We start from the raw sequence: 17,382 nt of genomic DNA on the forward strand, positions 1-17,382 counted from the left end.
TTTTGTTTTGTGGGTTTTTTTAATATGATGCCAACAATGAGGTATTCACTATAGTTTTGCAAAAGAGGAAGTAGAACCATGAAATGCTTAGATTTCTTACATGTACACACACACAAACACATATGAGTGTACAGAACAGTTTCTTATTGCAAAGGCAATAACTAGCCCATGTGAGAATACAGACAAAAAGAGGAAAATGGAAATTATTTCTAATCCCACTCAAAATGATGGTGTTAGCTATTTGGTATGTATCATTGTAATCTTAGTTTGTGTACATTTATTTAAAAGTCTAACAAAAAATGTAGATAGTATTTTTGTATATTGTGTTTCACAATTATTCTGCAGTTTATTTTTTTAATTTATTTATTTTGAAAGAGAGAGAGCACAAGCGGGGGGCAGGGGGGAGAGCAGAGAGAGAGAGGGAGAGAGAGAATCTCAAGCAGGCTTGCTGCTATCAGCAGAGAGTCGGATGCAGGACTTGATCTCACCAACTGTGAGATAACGACCTGAGCCGAAATTAAGTCAGATGCTTAGCCAACTTAGCCGGCCAGGTGCCCTTATTCTTCGTTTTAAATGAAAATCTATTGTTATCTAGGGACTCAAAATAAAATTATTTGCTAATGAGTACCTACTTCCTTCAATTGCTATGCCAAGAAAATAACAGCCCAATATGAGCATTTGTTAGAGGAAAGACTCTGACCAAAACAGGGGGAGTCTCTTAATCAAAATTTCCTGGCATGAGCCAAGCCTGGCATTATGCTTTGCTTTAGCTACCTCGGTCTCCCAGCACGCGTGTGAGTTTACTGAATTAAACTAGAATTTCATTCCATTTTCCAAAAGCATAGCATTCTAGTAAGATCTGCCTAGCAATTCTTACCAACAAAGATGTACATTTCTTACAAAAAGATAGGAATGCTAGTTTCTTTGGTTTCAGAAGATGTTCAAATGTCACTTTTGTACAGTGTGAGCAAGCAGCCCCAAATAAAAGATTAAACTAACAATTTTCAAGAATACTTAGTTCATAGGGACAGTGGTACACCTCACATAGTTGCATACTTTTTATCTCATGTAACCTCCACAAGAACTTCGTCAAGTAGGTACACCAGTCTCATTTTACAGATGAAGATACTGAGGCCCAGCAATGTGAAGTAACTTGCCCAACGATAGATCACCTCTCAGTCTTTTTATTCTAAATCAAATGCATTTTCTTCCAACACACAACTACGTTAAATGCTATTGGAGCAATTGGAACAAATGATAAATTATTGTCATTTCATAGGTAACGATTTGAAAAAAAAAAATTAAACATCTTCCTCATATAACTCTTTAAAATACATCTCATATTTGAAGGTTGAAAACAAACCTGACTACATAAAGTTTTAAGGTATATATCCAAAAACAGCATACACAAAATTAAAATACAAACCACAAAGGCAAAAGGTTAATATTTTTAAGGGAAATGGTTCTTAAAATTTAGTTAGAAAATAAAAAAAATACCCCAATAAGAAAATGAGCAAAGGATGTAAGCTGGCAATTGGCAAAAGAAGAAATACAAACTGTCCATAAATATGAACAAGTGCTCAGTCTTAGCAGCAATAAAATAGAAATTAAACCTTAAATTAAGATGCCATTTTTAACTGATCAACTGGTATATTTTTGTTTTGTTTTGCTTTGTTTTGTTTTGTTTATAATGATGTAACTGATACAAACTTTTTGGAAAGACATTTGCTAGTATGGATTGAAAAGTAACCCAGCAATTTCTCTGGAGTCAATTCTCAGCAGAGATACAGCAGAGCCTGCAAAGGTGTATGCGAAAGGATCACAACATTACCTAATTATGGAAAGATTTATGAAACAAAATTTTATTAACAGATTATCAAATAAACTGTGATATATCTCATAACTTAACATTTATGTTTTTATTTTCTTCTTTATACTTTTATATTAACTCAAATTTTCTTCAGTGAACCTGTATTAATATTTGATCAGTAAAAAACATACAATTCTTGAGATGCCATTGGCCAAATCTGTGATCTGTTGTCAAGTCTGTGCTAGACTTTGTGTAAAAGTGATTTAGGTAAAAAAAATCACATTAAGGTTTAGCAAGCACTTAACCGAAAAGCTCATTGTGCTGTGTTCTTTGCATAGTTTAGCTCATTCAAGCCTTACAACAATCTTACTAAGTAGATACTATCTGTGGTCAGCACTTCAGAGCTTCAATGAAAGCTGATGCAAGATATTGAAAATAAGAGAAAACGATTGCCTTCTGAGAATTAAAGTGAAATATAATGAGTCAGAAAGAAAATCAGAAAGTTCCCTGTAAGCTGTAGGCTGGCTTCCTGGGCCCACCAGACCAGGTATCTCAACAGAGCTGAAAGAATGAACAGGCCTGTAGGTTTGCTCATGGGAGGTTAGGGAATGTGAAGAAAGAGCGGTTCCAGAGGCAAGTATGGTCCACATGCACCCAAGAGCCTTAACCAAGGCCCTTCCAGAGTTTCTAGTCCCGTTGGCTATCAGAACGTCCTAAACTTTGTTAGCTGAGGAAGCCAACCACAGGTGAGGGAGGAGTCAGATATGACCAAGAGCATCCATTCTGGAGATGGCTGTCTTAGGACATCTCAGACTGCTGGGGTCATCCAACTCCCCTTGTTCTAAAGCATGAGGACATATTGGATTATGATCTGCTTTCCATTAAAGTCTACTGACAGGGAAAAAAAAAAAAATTGCTACCTTTGCAGATACTAGCATTTTGGTCCCAGCAGAGCCCCATCTCTCAGTGTGAGTGCATCCACAATCATTCTGATTTGTATAGTTGATTCTCATTACTCATGGGAGTCTTGCTCTATAAAGTATCCTCAAATACTTACTTAGCTAATGCTAAATCATTGCTCCTAGAAAAAATACAGGATTAGGCTCATGCAAGCCTCTGGACTTTTTTTTTTTTTTTTCCAACTGATCAATACATAACTTTATTTTCTGTGTCTTTCTGTTTAAAGACACCTTATTTAATATATATTGTTGATTCATTAGCTTTGCACTCACAACCAACAACACTATAACTCATGCCAGAACAAACTTATCTAACACACATATTTCCTCTATAAGGCACATCACAGCCTTCTTGCACTTAGGAACACTACACAACACTTCAGCACTACTCTGCAGGACCATTCTAAACAGCAAGATCATCAACAAAAAGCACACAAATGAAAAAAAAAAAAGAAGGAAAAGGAAACCAAATAGATGACAAAAAGGACACTTGTTTACAGTATGAGAGGTGAAGTAAGAACACAGAGCCTTGTTTGACCTCAGCTGGGAACATGTGAATCAGGTGACTCAAATTTTTTTCCCTTCTATGTGTGTATATAAATGACTCAGAATGTACTAAAAGTATTGATTTGGGGGCTACAAATAAATTTTAGTAAGTAGGTGAATTCGCAGATATGGATTCTGTGAATAACGAAGACTGACTCAGGCAAATGAACTTGGTGAACAGGACCCTGACCCTGAAGAATGCTCCAGTTCTTTGTGTGCCAGCGACACACAAAGTTTTGGCTACTGAACCAAAAAACTATTCTCACAAGAATCAACCAGCTCTCCCCAGGTAGCATAGCACAACCTCACTGTGGACTACTCTCTTTTGTTTCCATACTTCTATACAAGTGTTTCTCAAACATCAGAATGCGTCAGGAAGATATGAATGCATCACTGAGCCCACTCCTCACATATCTCACTCAGTAGGTCTGGAATAGGATCCCAGATTTTGCATTTATAACAAGTTCCCATGTGATGCTCATGCTGCTGGTTCAAGGACCATCCTTTGAAAGCCTCTGCTGTATACTATTATCTCCATTTTACAAATGAAAACCCAAATTTCATAAGGGTTGAGTAACTTGTCCAAGGTCTTACTAACTGGTTTTTAGAATAAGATGTGGCTGAGTTCATGATCAACTTTTTCTGTTGAACTGCAATATCTTTGGGGCAGATCTCCTCTTAACATGGCATTTCTCCCATGTGTCAACTATTTTAAGTGGTAGTTTTATTCCTAGCCAGGTATGCAACAGTCTGTTCAGTCATAACAGAATCAAGCTAGAGAACCAAGAGTCCTGCTCTGACTTTCGGGCCCTTGGCAGGTAGGGTTGGGAGTACAGGAAGGAGAAGAGAAGAAAGAAGACAGGTATCTCTCAGTCTTGCCATAGGGTGACTCATACTTGATAATAGCTTAAGCTAGCAGAATACAAAGGAATTGTTGTCATCACGCAAGCTTAATGGTAGATTTTGGTTGAGAAGCACTGGAAGGTAGTGATTACACACACACGCACACACACACAAACAGAGGAGTGGGGAGTCTGACCTGATTATCTGTTATCTGAGCTTGAATCAGAGTAAAATACACAGTAAGCTCTAAGTGCAAGCTAATAGGGTCAGTTTGGAAGGGGTAGGTGGGAGATCATGAACAACCTTAATGGGAAATTCATAATCAAGTTACAGAGTCAGGTACTTGAGGAAAATTCATCTTGATTTAAGATGAAGTTGCTAGGCTGCTAGATCCATTAATTGTGTGCTGTATCATATTTCACCAAGAACATTTTCACATCTTACTTTTGCAGTAGTATTCCATACTTCTGCTTACCTACATTTGGATTCAAGCACATTCTGCCATTAACAAATGATGCTGAAAGATTCAATGAAATTGTGAAGAATCAGAAAATTTCTGCTAATATTGACACACCAGAAGGTGGATTTGATGCAATTATGCAAGCTGCTGTGTGTAAGGTATGCTGAGGGGTAACCCAAATTGCATCTCTTATTAGCAAATCTATTCTGAAAAGCTTAGCCATCTTTCCCTTAACTGCCATATTTCTATGTTTCTTAAAGCAAAAAATTTCCAAAAATTTGTAATTTATTAGTGTTGAAATGGACACTTTTTTTATGCCTGATATTCAAATAATCTAATAAAATTATAGTAGCGTTGGGAAAAATTGGTTAAAACAATAGTCAGGTATGATCAATTTTCAAAGATCAAGATCAGATTTGTTCTTGAATAAACCATGGTAAAAATAAAAATCACAGGCAGAAATTAATGAAAAATAAAAATGCCCTAATCAGTATAAAGTTCTACGTAAGATTAGATATCTATTGTTTTGAGCCAACAAAATAAGTACCAGAAGCTACAGTGTCCCTACAACAATGCAGGGGCATTGCCCCTCCTTGACAATCAGACAGGTATCCAAGGGAATGATTCCCCTGTCCAGATGACAGGTCTTCCTGGAAAATACCAAGAAACAGGCAGGGCTGAAGGTTCTGGAAGGTGGAGGAGCCAAGGTATTAAGGGAAAAAGGGAAAAGGGGCCAGGTGGGATGGCACTGCCAGTATGAGCTTTTGTCCCGCTAGTTCCTGGAATAATATCAATTAAAGGGGGGAGCTCTGCTAAGAAACAGACAACAGATCATCCTAAAAAGCCATATGCTGGGGATTGATTTTGAAAAAAAAATTCTTTTATTTGTGTTACATTTATAATTTTTGGATGGTATCAGTAGAAAAAGAAAAATGTGCCTAAACGTTGGGTGACATTTTAATAGAACAGGCAGACTTTAAGTCCACTGTGTATTGCGTTCTTACTAGTTTTGCTTAGACTTGGGTTTGGAATGATCTATGACCTCCCTCATTCCCTCTCCTCATTTTTCTGGTAAATTGAAAGCTGGACAGTAAAAATAATTAACTATGTAAAAGTCAAGATCAACTGGATAGTGATTATAGTGGAACAGTTTTTTCTGAAGCATAAATCATCTAAAAGTGTTATCCAAGAAAAATCAAATGCCATAGAGTTTCATATTTTTAATTCATTAATAGTATCAACTCAGAAGAGATGAAAAGGGCCAAAATAGATGGATTAGGATTATAGTTTTTATGATCTTAATGTGTCCAATCATAATTGATCCACTCTCAATAAATGCCTGCCTCTATCCCGTACAACCCAAATATTTCTCTCTCACTGTAGGAAAAAATTGGCTGGCGGAATGACTCCCTCCATCTCCTGGTCTTTGTGAGTGATGCTGATTCTCATTTTGGAATGGACAGCAAACTGGCAGGCATCGTCATTCCTAACGATGGGCTCTGTCACTTGGACAACAAAAATGAATACTCCATGTCAACTGTTTTGGTGTGTAACCTGCATTCTTCACTGTTTTCAGGGCTTCAAGTAGGCAAATGAAGCAACAATTGCTGCAGTACCCAGCAGAATAACCCACATTTGGTGAAAACCATACATTTTCTGATTTGAGATTAACAAATTGCCCTTAGAGCTTCCGACAGGAGCACAGGTGGATGGTGGGGATATGTGAGAATTCTGGGTCTGCTCTCAACGACAGCCCCAGAAAGGGGGTCTTAGGCCAAAATAACAATCACCTAGGAATTTCAGTGAATGATGGTCCCAGAGTCATGCCCCCTAAATAATGCCATGCTTTTGTGCACCATTATGCTCCACGGGGAACAACTAGTCAAGTACTGCTTGGCTGGTGCTTATTCACATTTGGCTTATTTTTGTGATTTAAAAAATGCTGGTAACATTCAAAGAAAAAAAAGCTCTTGACTTTTGTAAAACAAGGTAAAATTTTCAGAGCTCTTTGACATATATGATTGTATTTGATCCTCACCGGAACCCTATGTATCTGCTTTCCTTGTTTGGACCATGAGGCTCTCAAGGACATGTTCTTCCCTCTGTCTGGAATGCTCTTCCCTTGTAGGCTGCTGAGAGACTCTTAATTATCTTTTAAAACCCAACTTAATTATGACTGCTCCCAGAGAGTGCTCTTTGCCCTCTGCTGGGCCCCAAAATGATCATCCCTCCCCTCACTCTTAATACGTAGATGTCTCCTTACCCATCTCCATGCACAAATGTGTTTGCTCATATTTGTCAGTCTTTAATATGTGTTCCTCGGGTCCAGGACTGGTGTTTTATCTCTATTTCCTGACAGCACAGTGCCTGGAACAAAATGGGTGTTGACTATGTATGAATTAAAATTGAATTATGAAGCAGCAACCTGGGAAGATCACATTGTCCCTACTTAACACTTGGGAAAATATGGTATAGAGAATTCGAGTGACTTCTTAAAATGACAGTGCTAGAGAAATATATATAAGGGAGAGGGAGAGAGAGAGAGAGAGAGAGGGAAAGAACCTAGAATTCTAATATCAGATTGGAAAAACTATTCCTGAAAAAAAGAATTGAATGAGATAATATATATTATAAATATTATTTATAATACATATATTAGTTTTAATATATATAATATATATTAGTTTAAAAAAAAAACAAATGATTCATAAATTACCTGCTACCATTCCTTGACTTAAATTTCTAAATTTCAACATGAGTGTTTCCCCCTATTGACCAATAGTAGTCCTCAAACTTATATATTCTTTTATCATGTAAGTTGCCTTTCCACATTATAATATCCATGAGAGTAGCCACATTTTTGTGTTTTAGCCTTTGAGGGCCAAGAAAATGTGAGGCATGGATCTCTTTTTTATTACTTTTTCTTGCAATTATTCAAATGCCCCATTAATAGACATCTCTGAAAAAGCAGGATCTTAGAAGCAAGCACTACTTGTTGCTTGGTATGACCTTCCCATCTAATAAAAGTTCAATTTACTTTCACTCAGTAAGTTGGTGCAAATGCACAGAAGTTGTGGATTATTTCCATGTCTGCCTACAGCATAGTTCCCTGGGTCCTTTGAACACTTCCTATGTACTCAGTGCTGAGCCAGGCTCCAAGGGCCACAAAATAATAGGACACGGTCCCTGGCCTTGAGGAACTTACAATATAACTGTGGAAATTAAACCAACTGATTTAGGCCAAATAGAAAACCACATTTGCCCGTCTATGAAGGGCTTCACAGTGTGATCCTTGCAAAACATGCACATCAGTAGAAAGTGTGAGAATGTGGAGATAGGAAGGCCCAGCGATGGAGGAATTTAGGCTTGAAGGTCAGGGATTTTTGGTGTTTGGGCTATTGAAAAGCAGGGGACACTGAAAATGTCAGACAGACCCCGGAAGATTTATGTTATCTGGATATCTACTAATAAAAATCCAAATCGGATGGCAAGCCCATTTTACCCAGCCAGATACGCAGCTGGATCATTTACCGGAGTATTTTAGACAAAACTATAGTTTTCCTGGAATTTGAATCTTGTGCCTAAAGAAGATATCAGGCAGAATTAGTCCCAGAGTGCTGAGAATATGTGAACACAACACATCAGTGTACGAGAGGGCTTACTTGTCAGTGTTGCTCTGCTTTGGCTGCCTTCATGATCAACATCATCTTAGCCTCATTGTTTGCAGGCTACTCTTTCATTTGAGTTTCCTGTTTGTACATTATCCACGTTTGGATTCGTACAACAGCCAAGTGTGCTGCACGTTTTTTAACCTTGGAAAGTAGAGGCCATGTTCAAATTTGATCATTTATGCCTTTCTTGTTTTTTAAAGAGCTCGTATCACTTGGGCATGAATGTGTCAATGAAAAAGAAATACAATGTGTTTTCAGTTGTCCTGTAAAAACGTCGCAGGATCCCCTAAAATTGATTAGTGACATCAAAAAGCCAGTAAAACCAAATCCAAAACTGGTGCAGGAACGTCTCAAATCAGATGCACCTAGGAACCCTAGTGTGTCATTTCTCGGCAGGCTGTCCCTTCCTCCCGCCTCATCCAATTCCAGTAGGAGTGTCCGAGCTACCTGAGTCACCGCAGTCACATCCGTCATGTCCACTGCTCCTCCCCCAGCTCTAACATTCTCTACAGCTTGAGCCTGTTGGCAAGCGGCGCTTAGAAGAACCGTGTCTCTACCCTGGAAAATACGACACACTATAATTCTTTAAGTAAATTCCAAGTGCTCTCCTTAGAAGTGACTGAGCATAATATATCACATTGCCAGGCACTGACTCTCTGGAATTAATTCGATTTGCAAGATTTAGGAAACAATTATTAAACCAATTGAGTGACTGATGCTAATTGTGTATTTGTTTACTTAGAACCAAACTGAAATGCCAAACTCAGTATGATAACTTTGAAAGAAATACTCCTTTCTTTATTTTACACTCTTGTGTTAAGATGACATTTAAAATCTATATGTCAATTTTAGGAATATCCAACAATTGGACAACTCATTGATAAACTGGTGCAAAATAACGTGTTATTAATCTTTGCTGTAACCCAAGAACAAGTTCATTTATATGAGGTAAGCAAACATAATTTGGGTAATTCCTTCAGGGAAAGTATTGGACGTGGAACTTTAGCATGAACTCAGAGTTCAATGCATGGGTTGCTATCAGAAAATCATTAACATGTGACAGATATGCTGGACACTTGGTAAAGTTACTGTTTGCAATTTAAATTACAAATCCAGGGGTGCTGTGGAGAGTGGGGGAGAGATCTGGTGGGGCAGGGAAGAAAGAATTAAGGAATGACAAGGTGAGTTGTAAGAGAGCACCAGGGAACATGGGAGCACCTACTTAACAGAAAGTCTGTCTTCCCTTGGACTGTTTCATGTGACAAGGAGGGAGTTAACAGAGCAAGGGAGCAGAATTGACTTGAAACTTCCAGACACCTATAAATCAAGGCATAGAAAATATACAAGTAGCGATACAATTCAAACCATTGAGAAGTAAGGTAAAAGAGAAAAGCTTGTTAAATTGGGCCACAAATATATTTTCTCCCTCATAGTAGCTGGGTTTGCAGTTTAAGTTTTTGGATGGAAACACCAGACGCAGAAAGGAAACTGTTTCATTAGATGTGCTAGTGTTTGTAAACCACTGCATACACTGTAAAATGCATATGTAAACACAAAAGATTTCCGTGGGTTTATTCCAGCCTAAAAAACAATATGTCAGAATACCATGTATCAGGATGCTAGCAAATGATTTATTCCTATTGGGCAGTTTCACAGAGAAGTAAGGAATCTCTAGCCTGGACCTGAGAAAATGTAGAGAAACTAGGTGTACATTAAATTGTCTGTGCCTTCTATGCAGAAGCTTTAAATACTCCTAAGTTCAGAGTCCGATCTCCCATTCCTTTTTAAAGGACCTCTTAACTCTCTTGGTGACTTTACAGGGCTCGGGAAACTCTGACATTATTTCACAGAAGGCTTTGATTAAATGCCACTCACTGCTAAGGACAGTGCAGCCCATGAACTTGCATCAGGTTCTATAGAAAGGATCCAGGAGGAGATCCTATCTTGCATTTTTAATGAGAGGAGGGTATTGTACTCCAGGTGAGATTGCCTTCTGCTGAAAACCAAAAAAGTGCTTTGCAATCAAGCTGCATACTCAAGGCCTTTGTTCTACTCAGAGACCATGTGGGTTCACCTGATCTGGGCATTTTTTTAAGGCTCTTTAGTATGTGATACTTGTTTCCAGTGGTTTTAAGTAGTAGAGTTGCGGTTAAGATTAAAAAAAAAAATACCCCAAATACAATAGTGAGTCTATTCTGCCTTTGATCCTTAAGGGTAGAGCGAGAGGACCCTGGGGGTCACAACACCTCCTCCACAGCCTGGTCCTGTTTAGAAGGGGGAAGGGGAGTTGCACAGAACTTTTCTTAAAAGGGGAGTCAGAGAAATACAACTGATGATCATGAACATAGTCGTCCATAACTCACTTCAGTAATAGTCTTTAAGACTCACAACTCATTTACACGCCTCCTCAAAACTGCTACCAAAAGACAGAAGAAGATGAAAAATAACCACGTGGCAAAACAGAATCTGTCAGATTTAAGTTAGTTGGGCCGACGGTTCCCCCGTTGCAAAGGAAATGATCATTTCCAAGGAAAACACCAGATTAGAGCCTGGCTCTCATTTAACAGCAGGACATTTATTTTGCCTGCCTCCTAATCTCATTATGAGGCGAATTTATGTTCTGTCATGATCTGTGGTCTTTACCATCCAGGCTCCACTAAATTCAAAGGGACATTGTCAGGGAGCCATGCAGCAGACCAGGGCAGAAGCCCACTCTCCGACTCTGATGATTTCTTTCATCATTTTATCTCTATTTTGATGTATTCATCATTCCATCTGCATTAGTCGGGGCAGGCGGCAGTCTGGCCTAAAAATAATGACAGCGACATTGCACTTCCCTGAAGGCTTCACACAGCATGAAAATGCTGATCTCTTGTTTTATTGATAATGAAAACTGAAAATAAACCAATAATGGCTTGTGTTGCCTTTCCATTTAAATCTCTTAGAAGGAGCCCAATATGAGGTGGAGCCCTGCACAACCCGATGTTTGGATAGCTGTGATAGAAGGGATATAACTACTAAAGAATCACTGAAAAAATAAAACCAGTGATAGGATAAATACGTGGTTAGATCTAATGGAAATTCCAAAAGGCAATTTGCTTGCCCCAGTTCTGTGTTAAGCATAGCTATGTGCATACACTCTGGGCACAGGATGGCTCCGATTCAATGGTGGCCCATCTTGTAGCAAATATGATTTATGTTGCCCATTCATGGAATGCAGGAAAAAAATTACAGGTTTTTGTTTTGTAATTTTGGGAAGATGCTCCGGACTGTCCAGATGTGCAGTGTTGCTGTGCTTTGTGGTAACAAAGAAGAACAAACAATGGAAAGGATAAAGTAAGCAGTTTTGCCTTCAGTTCAATATGACTGCAGAGTGCACCCCAGACTCCAGCAAAAGGATGATTTTGAACAAACTTATTATTATGAATAGTTGCCTGTTTGTCCAATTATAGGGTTCAAAAGATAATGATAGATAATAGACTGAGCAGTAGGTAGCATATTACATTCTAGTGGTAAATACCATTTTGAATCAGGATTCAATTACCCAAGCTTAAAAAAAAATTTTTAGCTCCTCTATTGTTTTCAAATGTTTACTCTTAATTTACATTAAGATAGCATCAGGCTACTAAAGCCCAATTGTCTAATTTGACTAGTCTTTCCTTCCTAGTGAGATATTGATATAAAAAGCAATTAAATTAGCATTCTTAACTACATTGTCAAATCATGTTATTAATCACCTGGAATTATTTACAAGACTTTAAGATATTCTAATCTTTCAAAATGTTCACATCTGGCTGGAAAAGATGAGTTTTGTTAAGTTGATAATGATAATTATTATATAACCTAGTATTTACAATGAAATGTTGAAACATTAGAAAGCAAACAAGACATATTAGTAATAGACACATCCAGTTTAGTTGCTAACATTTATGACTGCTGATTGATGTCCCTATTGTTAATAGGACAGAGTGATATATCTAAAGTATAGGGACAGGACACCCATGCAGGGTTTTGTTTGTTTGCTTGTTTGTTTGTTTTTTGAGAGAGACAGAGTCCAAGCAGGAGAGAGGCAGAGAGAGAGGGAGACAAAGAATCTGAAGCAGGCTCCAGTCTCTGAGCCGTTCGCACAGAGCATGAAACAGGGCTGGAACCCAGGAACTGTGAGATATGACCTGAGCCGAAGTCTGCTGCTTAAGGGACTGAGCCACCCAGGAGCCCCACCCATGCAGGTTTTAATACCACCAAAGGGCCCTTCCCTCTGGAAGTGAAAAGCCCTCAATTATCACCTCTTTGAGGAGAATGGTGGGTTTTGCTCATCTTTCTGTTTAGGCTATTTCTCAATACACAATAGATTTTCATCTTTAGTCAATTTGGGTCAAAGTTTCTAAATAGTAATTTGGAATTTTGTGTGACAAATACCTGTGGAAGTTGAGGGAGCCCATGTATAAGAGCAGGTGGGGGTCTGCCTGACCCAGAGCTACAGTCATTTGCAGCCATCTCTTTGCCCTTGGACCCAGATGGCACCAGGGGAAAGGAACACTGCCATCACTCCTGGGACCAACCCGTTGGATAAGTTCAAGAGCCTTCTCGCTAAGCCACAAAAGGAAAACCCCTGAGCAGTTACCCCTATTTGCTGGTCATTGTTATCTAAGAACCAGCATAAAGTATAGCCACAACATGCTAAGAGCTTGTGTGGCTTGTGAATATAACCTATCGTATGCAAGTTTCAATTTTTTAAGATCAATAACCCAGTTTTTATATCACCCCTTCTTTCCTTTTTTGCTTATCTTTTGAGCTTTTCACTGCAGCAAGAGAGTTGAAAGGAGGCAGAGAATTAAAGAGGGAGATAAAACAAAAATTGAGCCCTTTTGCTCTGTGATATCCTGTTCTATTATTGTTTTGTTTTATAATGTTCACTATTGGAAAAGATCAAAACGATTTTGCTCTGATGAAAATCCCTTTTTCTCTGGCCTCAGTTTTGACAAAATAAAAGGACTGAACTGGATGACCTCCAGCCTTAGTAGTCAATGACTCTGAACCTGAAGAAGGGAAATCACCATGAATTCCAATGATCTATGCACAAAGTTCAGCTAGCCACAATATAGCTAATTTTTAAGCATGTATGAAAAAAATTGTTCTTTATCCTATCAACCCCATCTTGTAATGAAGTATTCCAAATTTATGCTTTTAGTGAATATAAAATCATCTAGGAATAAAAAGAGAACTTCTGAATTATGAGAAATCCCCATACAGTTAACAAATTGCTCTTAATTCAAGTGTAATGGAAAAGGATTTTTATTTCTCTTCAATTGATGATATCTGGGAATAAGACTGAGGAGAGCCAGCCTATACCTTCCTCATTAATAAAAATAGCTCTTAGAGAGGGAAGATTTGGAAATAAAACTCATGTCCTCAGATTATCAGCACAAAGTTGTTAGAAGCATTTTCCAGACTAATTAATAAATTATAACCATGAAAAGTCATCAGTAGTTACCCTTAGTTTACATATAGTACTTTTCTTCTAAAGAACTCAAAGACTCATAATCCAGTAAATAAACACAAAGGTAAAAAAAAAAAAAAATAGAAAAGAGAAGATTCAGACTTAAAGTAGGGTTTTAATGAGATGCTCTATTAGGCCAGCCCATGAACGATTACAAAATGGAACTTCAATACAAGGCCTAAATATTTCAAGATTTACACAACACCCAGGATATCTAGCATATCAATAGAACCAAGATGCTATTGAATGCATGCATGCATTCATTCATTCATTCATTCATTCATCAAGCATTTCATTAGAACCTCCCTTCATTTGTGAGTACAGAGAAGGATAAGACACAGTGCCTACCTTAAGAAGTCTCACAGAGCATTAGTAGACTTGTAGACCAATAATTTGCCTAAAGAACAGGATGAAGGCATTTTAGAGGTTATGTTCTGGAAAGGCACCCCAAGGCAGAGGTTTGGTTTTGTTTTTTTTTTTTTAATGTATGAAATTTATTGTCAAATTGTTTTCCATACAACACCCAGTGCTCATCCCAAAAGATGCCCTCTTCAATACCCATCACCCACTCCCCCCCCTCCCACCCCCGCATCAACCCTCAGTTTGTTCTCAGTTTTTAACAGTCTCTTATGCTTTGGCTCTCTCCCACTCTAACCTCTTTTTTTTTTTTTCCTTCCCCTCCCCCATGGGTTTCTGTTAAGTTTCTCGGGATCCACATAAGAATGAAAACATATGGTATCTGTCTTTCTCTGTATGGCTTATTTCACTTAGCATCACACTCTCCAGCTCCACCCATGTTGCTACAAAAGGCCAAATTTCATTCTTTCTCATTGCCACGTAGTACTCCATTGTGTATATAAACCACAATTTCTTTATCCATTCATCAGTTGATGGACATTTAGGCTCTTTCCACAATTTGGCTATTGTTGAAAGTGCTGCTATAAACATTGGGGTACAAGTGCCCCTATCCAAGGCACAGTTTTGATGAGGGGTCAGAGTTTGCATGTCTGTCAATGTTTTCACTTTTTCCTACTCACCATCTTTGTTAGAATGGGCAGTAAACTAATTGGCCATCATAAAACTAGCTTTGATACTAACAGTATGATAGTGTTGAGCTAAGACCTTCACTTTATAGTGGTGGAAAACTGAGAGCCAAGATGTTCTGTAACTATGACTATGAGAATCATAGAAGGTTTGCTGAGGGTGTATTAGGTGGCAGCTTGGGGTTAAATATTTTAACTCATTTTATCATTTAATCTCCATTTTATGGACCCCAAATAAACCCAAATAGAATAAAAAAATAAAAATTGAACCAAATAAATTAAAGTAAATAATAAAAGAACTCAAAATAAAGCAAGTTGCCTGTGTAGGCTGGGATTCGAACCAAGGCACTTTGAGTCTATAGCGTCAATCACTGAGTTAAGTAACACTGTAACCTGGGCTGCTATAGTGAAAGGGCATGCCAGTCCCTAACTACTAGACCACCAAAGAAGCCGCCTTTTAAACAAAGTCACCAACTTTGAAAGTCACTGAGCTGTAAAAGCAGAGAGCCTAAGGGTGGAGCCGAGCCGCCTGACAGATGAACAGATGAATAGGTGGAATTCTTAAAAATGGCAGAGTCCTTTAAAATCAGTGCACACTTCATCTAGGGCCCTTTACTGTTGCTGTTAATTTAGACAAATAGAGCAATTTACAAATGGGTGGACTTGAAAAAAAGACCGTTGGATTCTGAGTGGTAAAAACAGGCCACACAGTCAGGGAGCATCATGCCATTGGTCAACACATCCTTTCAACAGCAGCTACTGTCTATGGGAATCACCATCTGCAGTTCCAACCTAAGAGACAAAGGGGACACCTGGTCTAACAAAGACTGTAGGTTTTTATGATGATACAGTTCAAGTACACAGAAAAGTAGAGTCATATAATGACACCCACGCATCGACTGCCCAGCCTTCTCAAATCTTAACATTTTGCCGCCATATTTGCTTCAGATTTTTTAAAGACGTAAGACATTCTAGATACAGTTGCCTGCTGTATACCTGTGCAACTCTGATGCCACTCCCCTCTTTTCCTCCATAGAAGTAACCAATGTCCTGAACTTAGTGTTTATCATTCTCATGTTTATTTTTTGTACCATTAAAATATATATGGATCCATAAACAATTACATAATCTTGGCTTACAAGTTTAACTTCATGCTGTACATATTACTTTGATAATTTTCTTTTTGACTCCATGTTATGTTTGGGGATGGGTTGTGAGGGTAAAACACACCTAAGCTAAATTTGCCATTCTAACCATGTTTAAATACGCAGTTCTGTGACATTAAGTACATTCATATTGTGGTGCTCAATGTTACGTTTTTGAGGCTTGTCTGCAGAGATGCATATAACTCTACTGTACTCTGTTCCACTGCCATGGACAATCCATCGAGTGTACAACCTGTGGTGTGTTCATTCTGTAGCTGGGAGCATGGATCATGCCCAGTTGGTAAAGCATGGCAAATGTCACACCCATGCTCATGCTTGTACATGTGTTCTCTATGGAGGATGCGTGTCTAGAATTGGAGTCTCAGGGTCACAAGAAAAGGCATCTTCAACTCTCCCGGGTGTGTCCAAGCTTTCCAAAGTGGCCGTATCAGCTACTCTCCTACCAACAGTGTGGGAGTATGGCCAAAACCAACCAACCAAACAAACAAACAAAACCTACCACGTACTTTAAATTACTCTTTTTCTGACGACAAAATTAATACATGTTATTTGCCCCCAAAGAGGTGGGGGAGGTGCATCCAGAAAAGCACAAAGCAGAAAATAAAGATCACTCATAAACTCACCATTCAGACACAGCTAACCATTCTTGACATTTTAAAATAAGTCTTCTCTTTTTTTGCATTCCTTTACATATGTTAACATAATTGGCATCATACGGTACATATTAAGTAGGTTCAGATTTTTTGAATGAGTTTGTACATTTGTAGCCTTCTAAAGGCATGAAAATTAAATTGCTTTTGGTTATATGTCAAACAATCACTTTTATTGACAAGAATCACATTAGATGAAATCAAGGTCTTCTAAAACATTCCAAATCTGTGGTTGCCATACATAGAGGGTGTCTGCTTTAAAATAAAAACAAACCTGCTCCCCTCCCACCAGCAGCCCCAGAACATCCACCATTACTATATTTTTACATTAACTACAAGGTTACGTTGTTTACATATTCAAATGATACTTAGTTACTTTTTTATGCATTCATGTGATGGCCTTAACAAGGACCAACAAATCATTTCCAGTATCCCTTTTCTTATCCCTTAAAAGTGCTCTTTTGGTGAGGACTCCAATATTTGTGAACAAATTCAGTTTCTTCAAAGGTGCCTCTCCATACCACGAAGTGCTTAAAACTGTGCAGTTGCTCTATTCTATGCTTTCTCAGAGCCTCACAGAATTCAGGGACGCTCACTAAACTGAGCTACACATTTATCCCCTGAAACCTTTCCTATGCTTACAGTTGGCCACTCTGTCCATGTCTGTGCAGCTGGCCCAAATTCTAGCAATGCTTAAAGGAAGCTCCCTTTGACACGGATCACCACACAGGTGT

At 38.4% G+C, this 17,382-nt stretch overlaps 1 protein-coding gene across 3 annotated transcripts in view; it reads left to right on the forward strand.

Moving 5' to 3' along the window:
- ITGB6 (integrin subunit beta 6) overlaps positions 1 to 17,382 on the forward strand; it is a 132,653-nt gene that overhangs the window by 67,570 nt on the left and 47,701 nt on the right. For all 3 annotated transcript variants that reach the window (XM_060626839.2, XM_060626838.2, XM_060626844.2), the window contains 3 exons: positions 4,611 to 4,776; positions 6,002 to 6,163; positions 9,142 to 9,237. In XM_060626839.2, coding sequence (XP_060482822.1) covers positions 4,611 to 4,776; positions 6,002 to 6,163; positions 9,142 to 9,237 — 424 coding nt within the window. The remainder of the gene's footprint in view (positions 1 to 4,610; positions 4,777 to 6,001; positions 6,164 to 9,141; positions 9,238 to 17,382) is intronic.

The sequence above is a fragment of the Panthera onca genome, chromosome C1 (assembly GCF_046562875.1).
Source record: "Panthera onca isolate mPanOnc1 chromosome C1, mPanOnc1 haplotype 2, whole genome shotgun sequence".
NCBI classification, from domain to species: Eukaryota; Metazoa; Chordata; class Mammalia; order Carnivora; family Felidae; genus Panthera; species Panthera onca.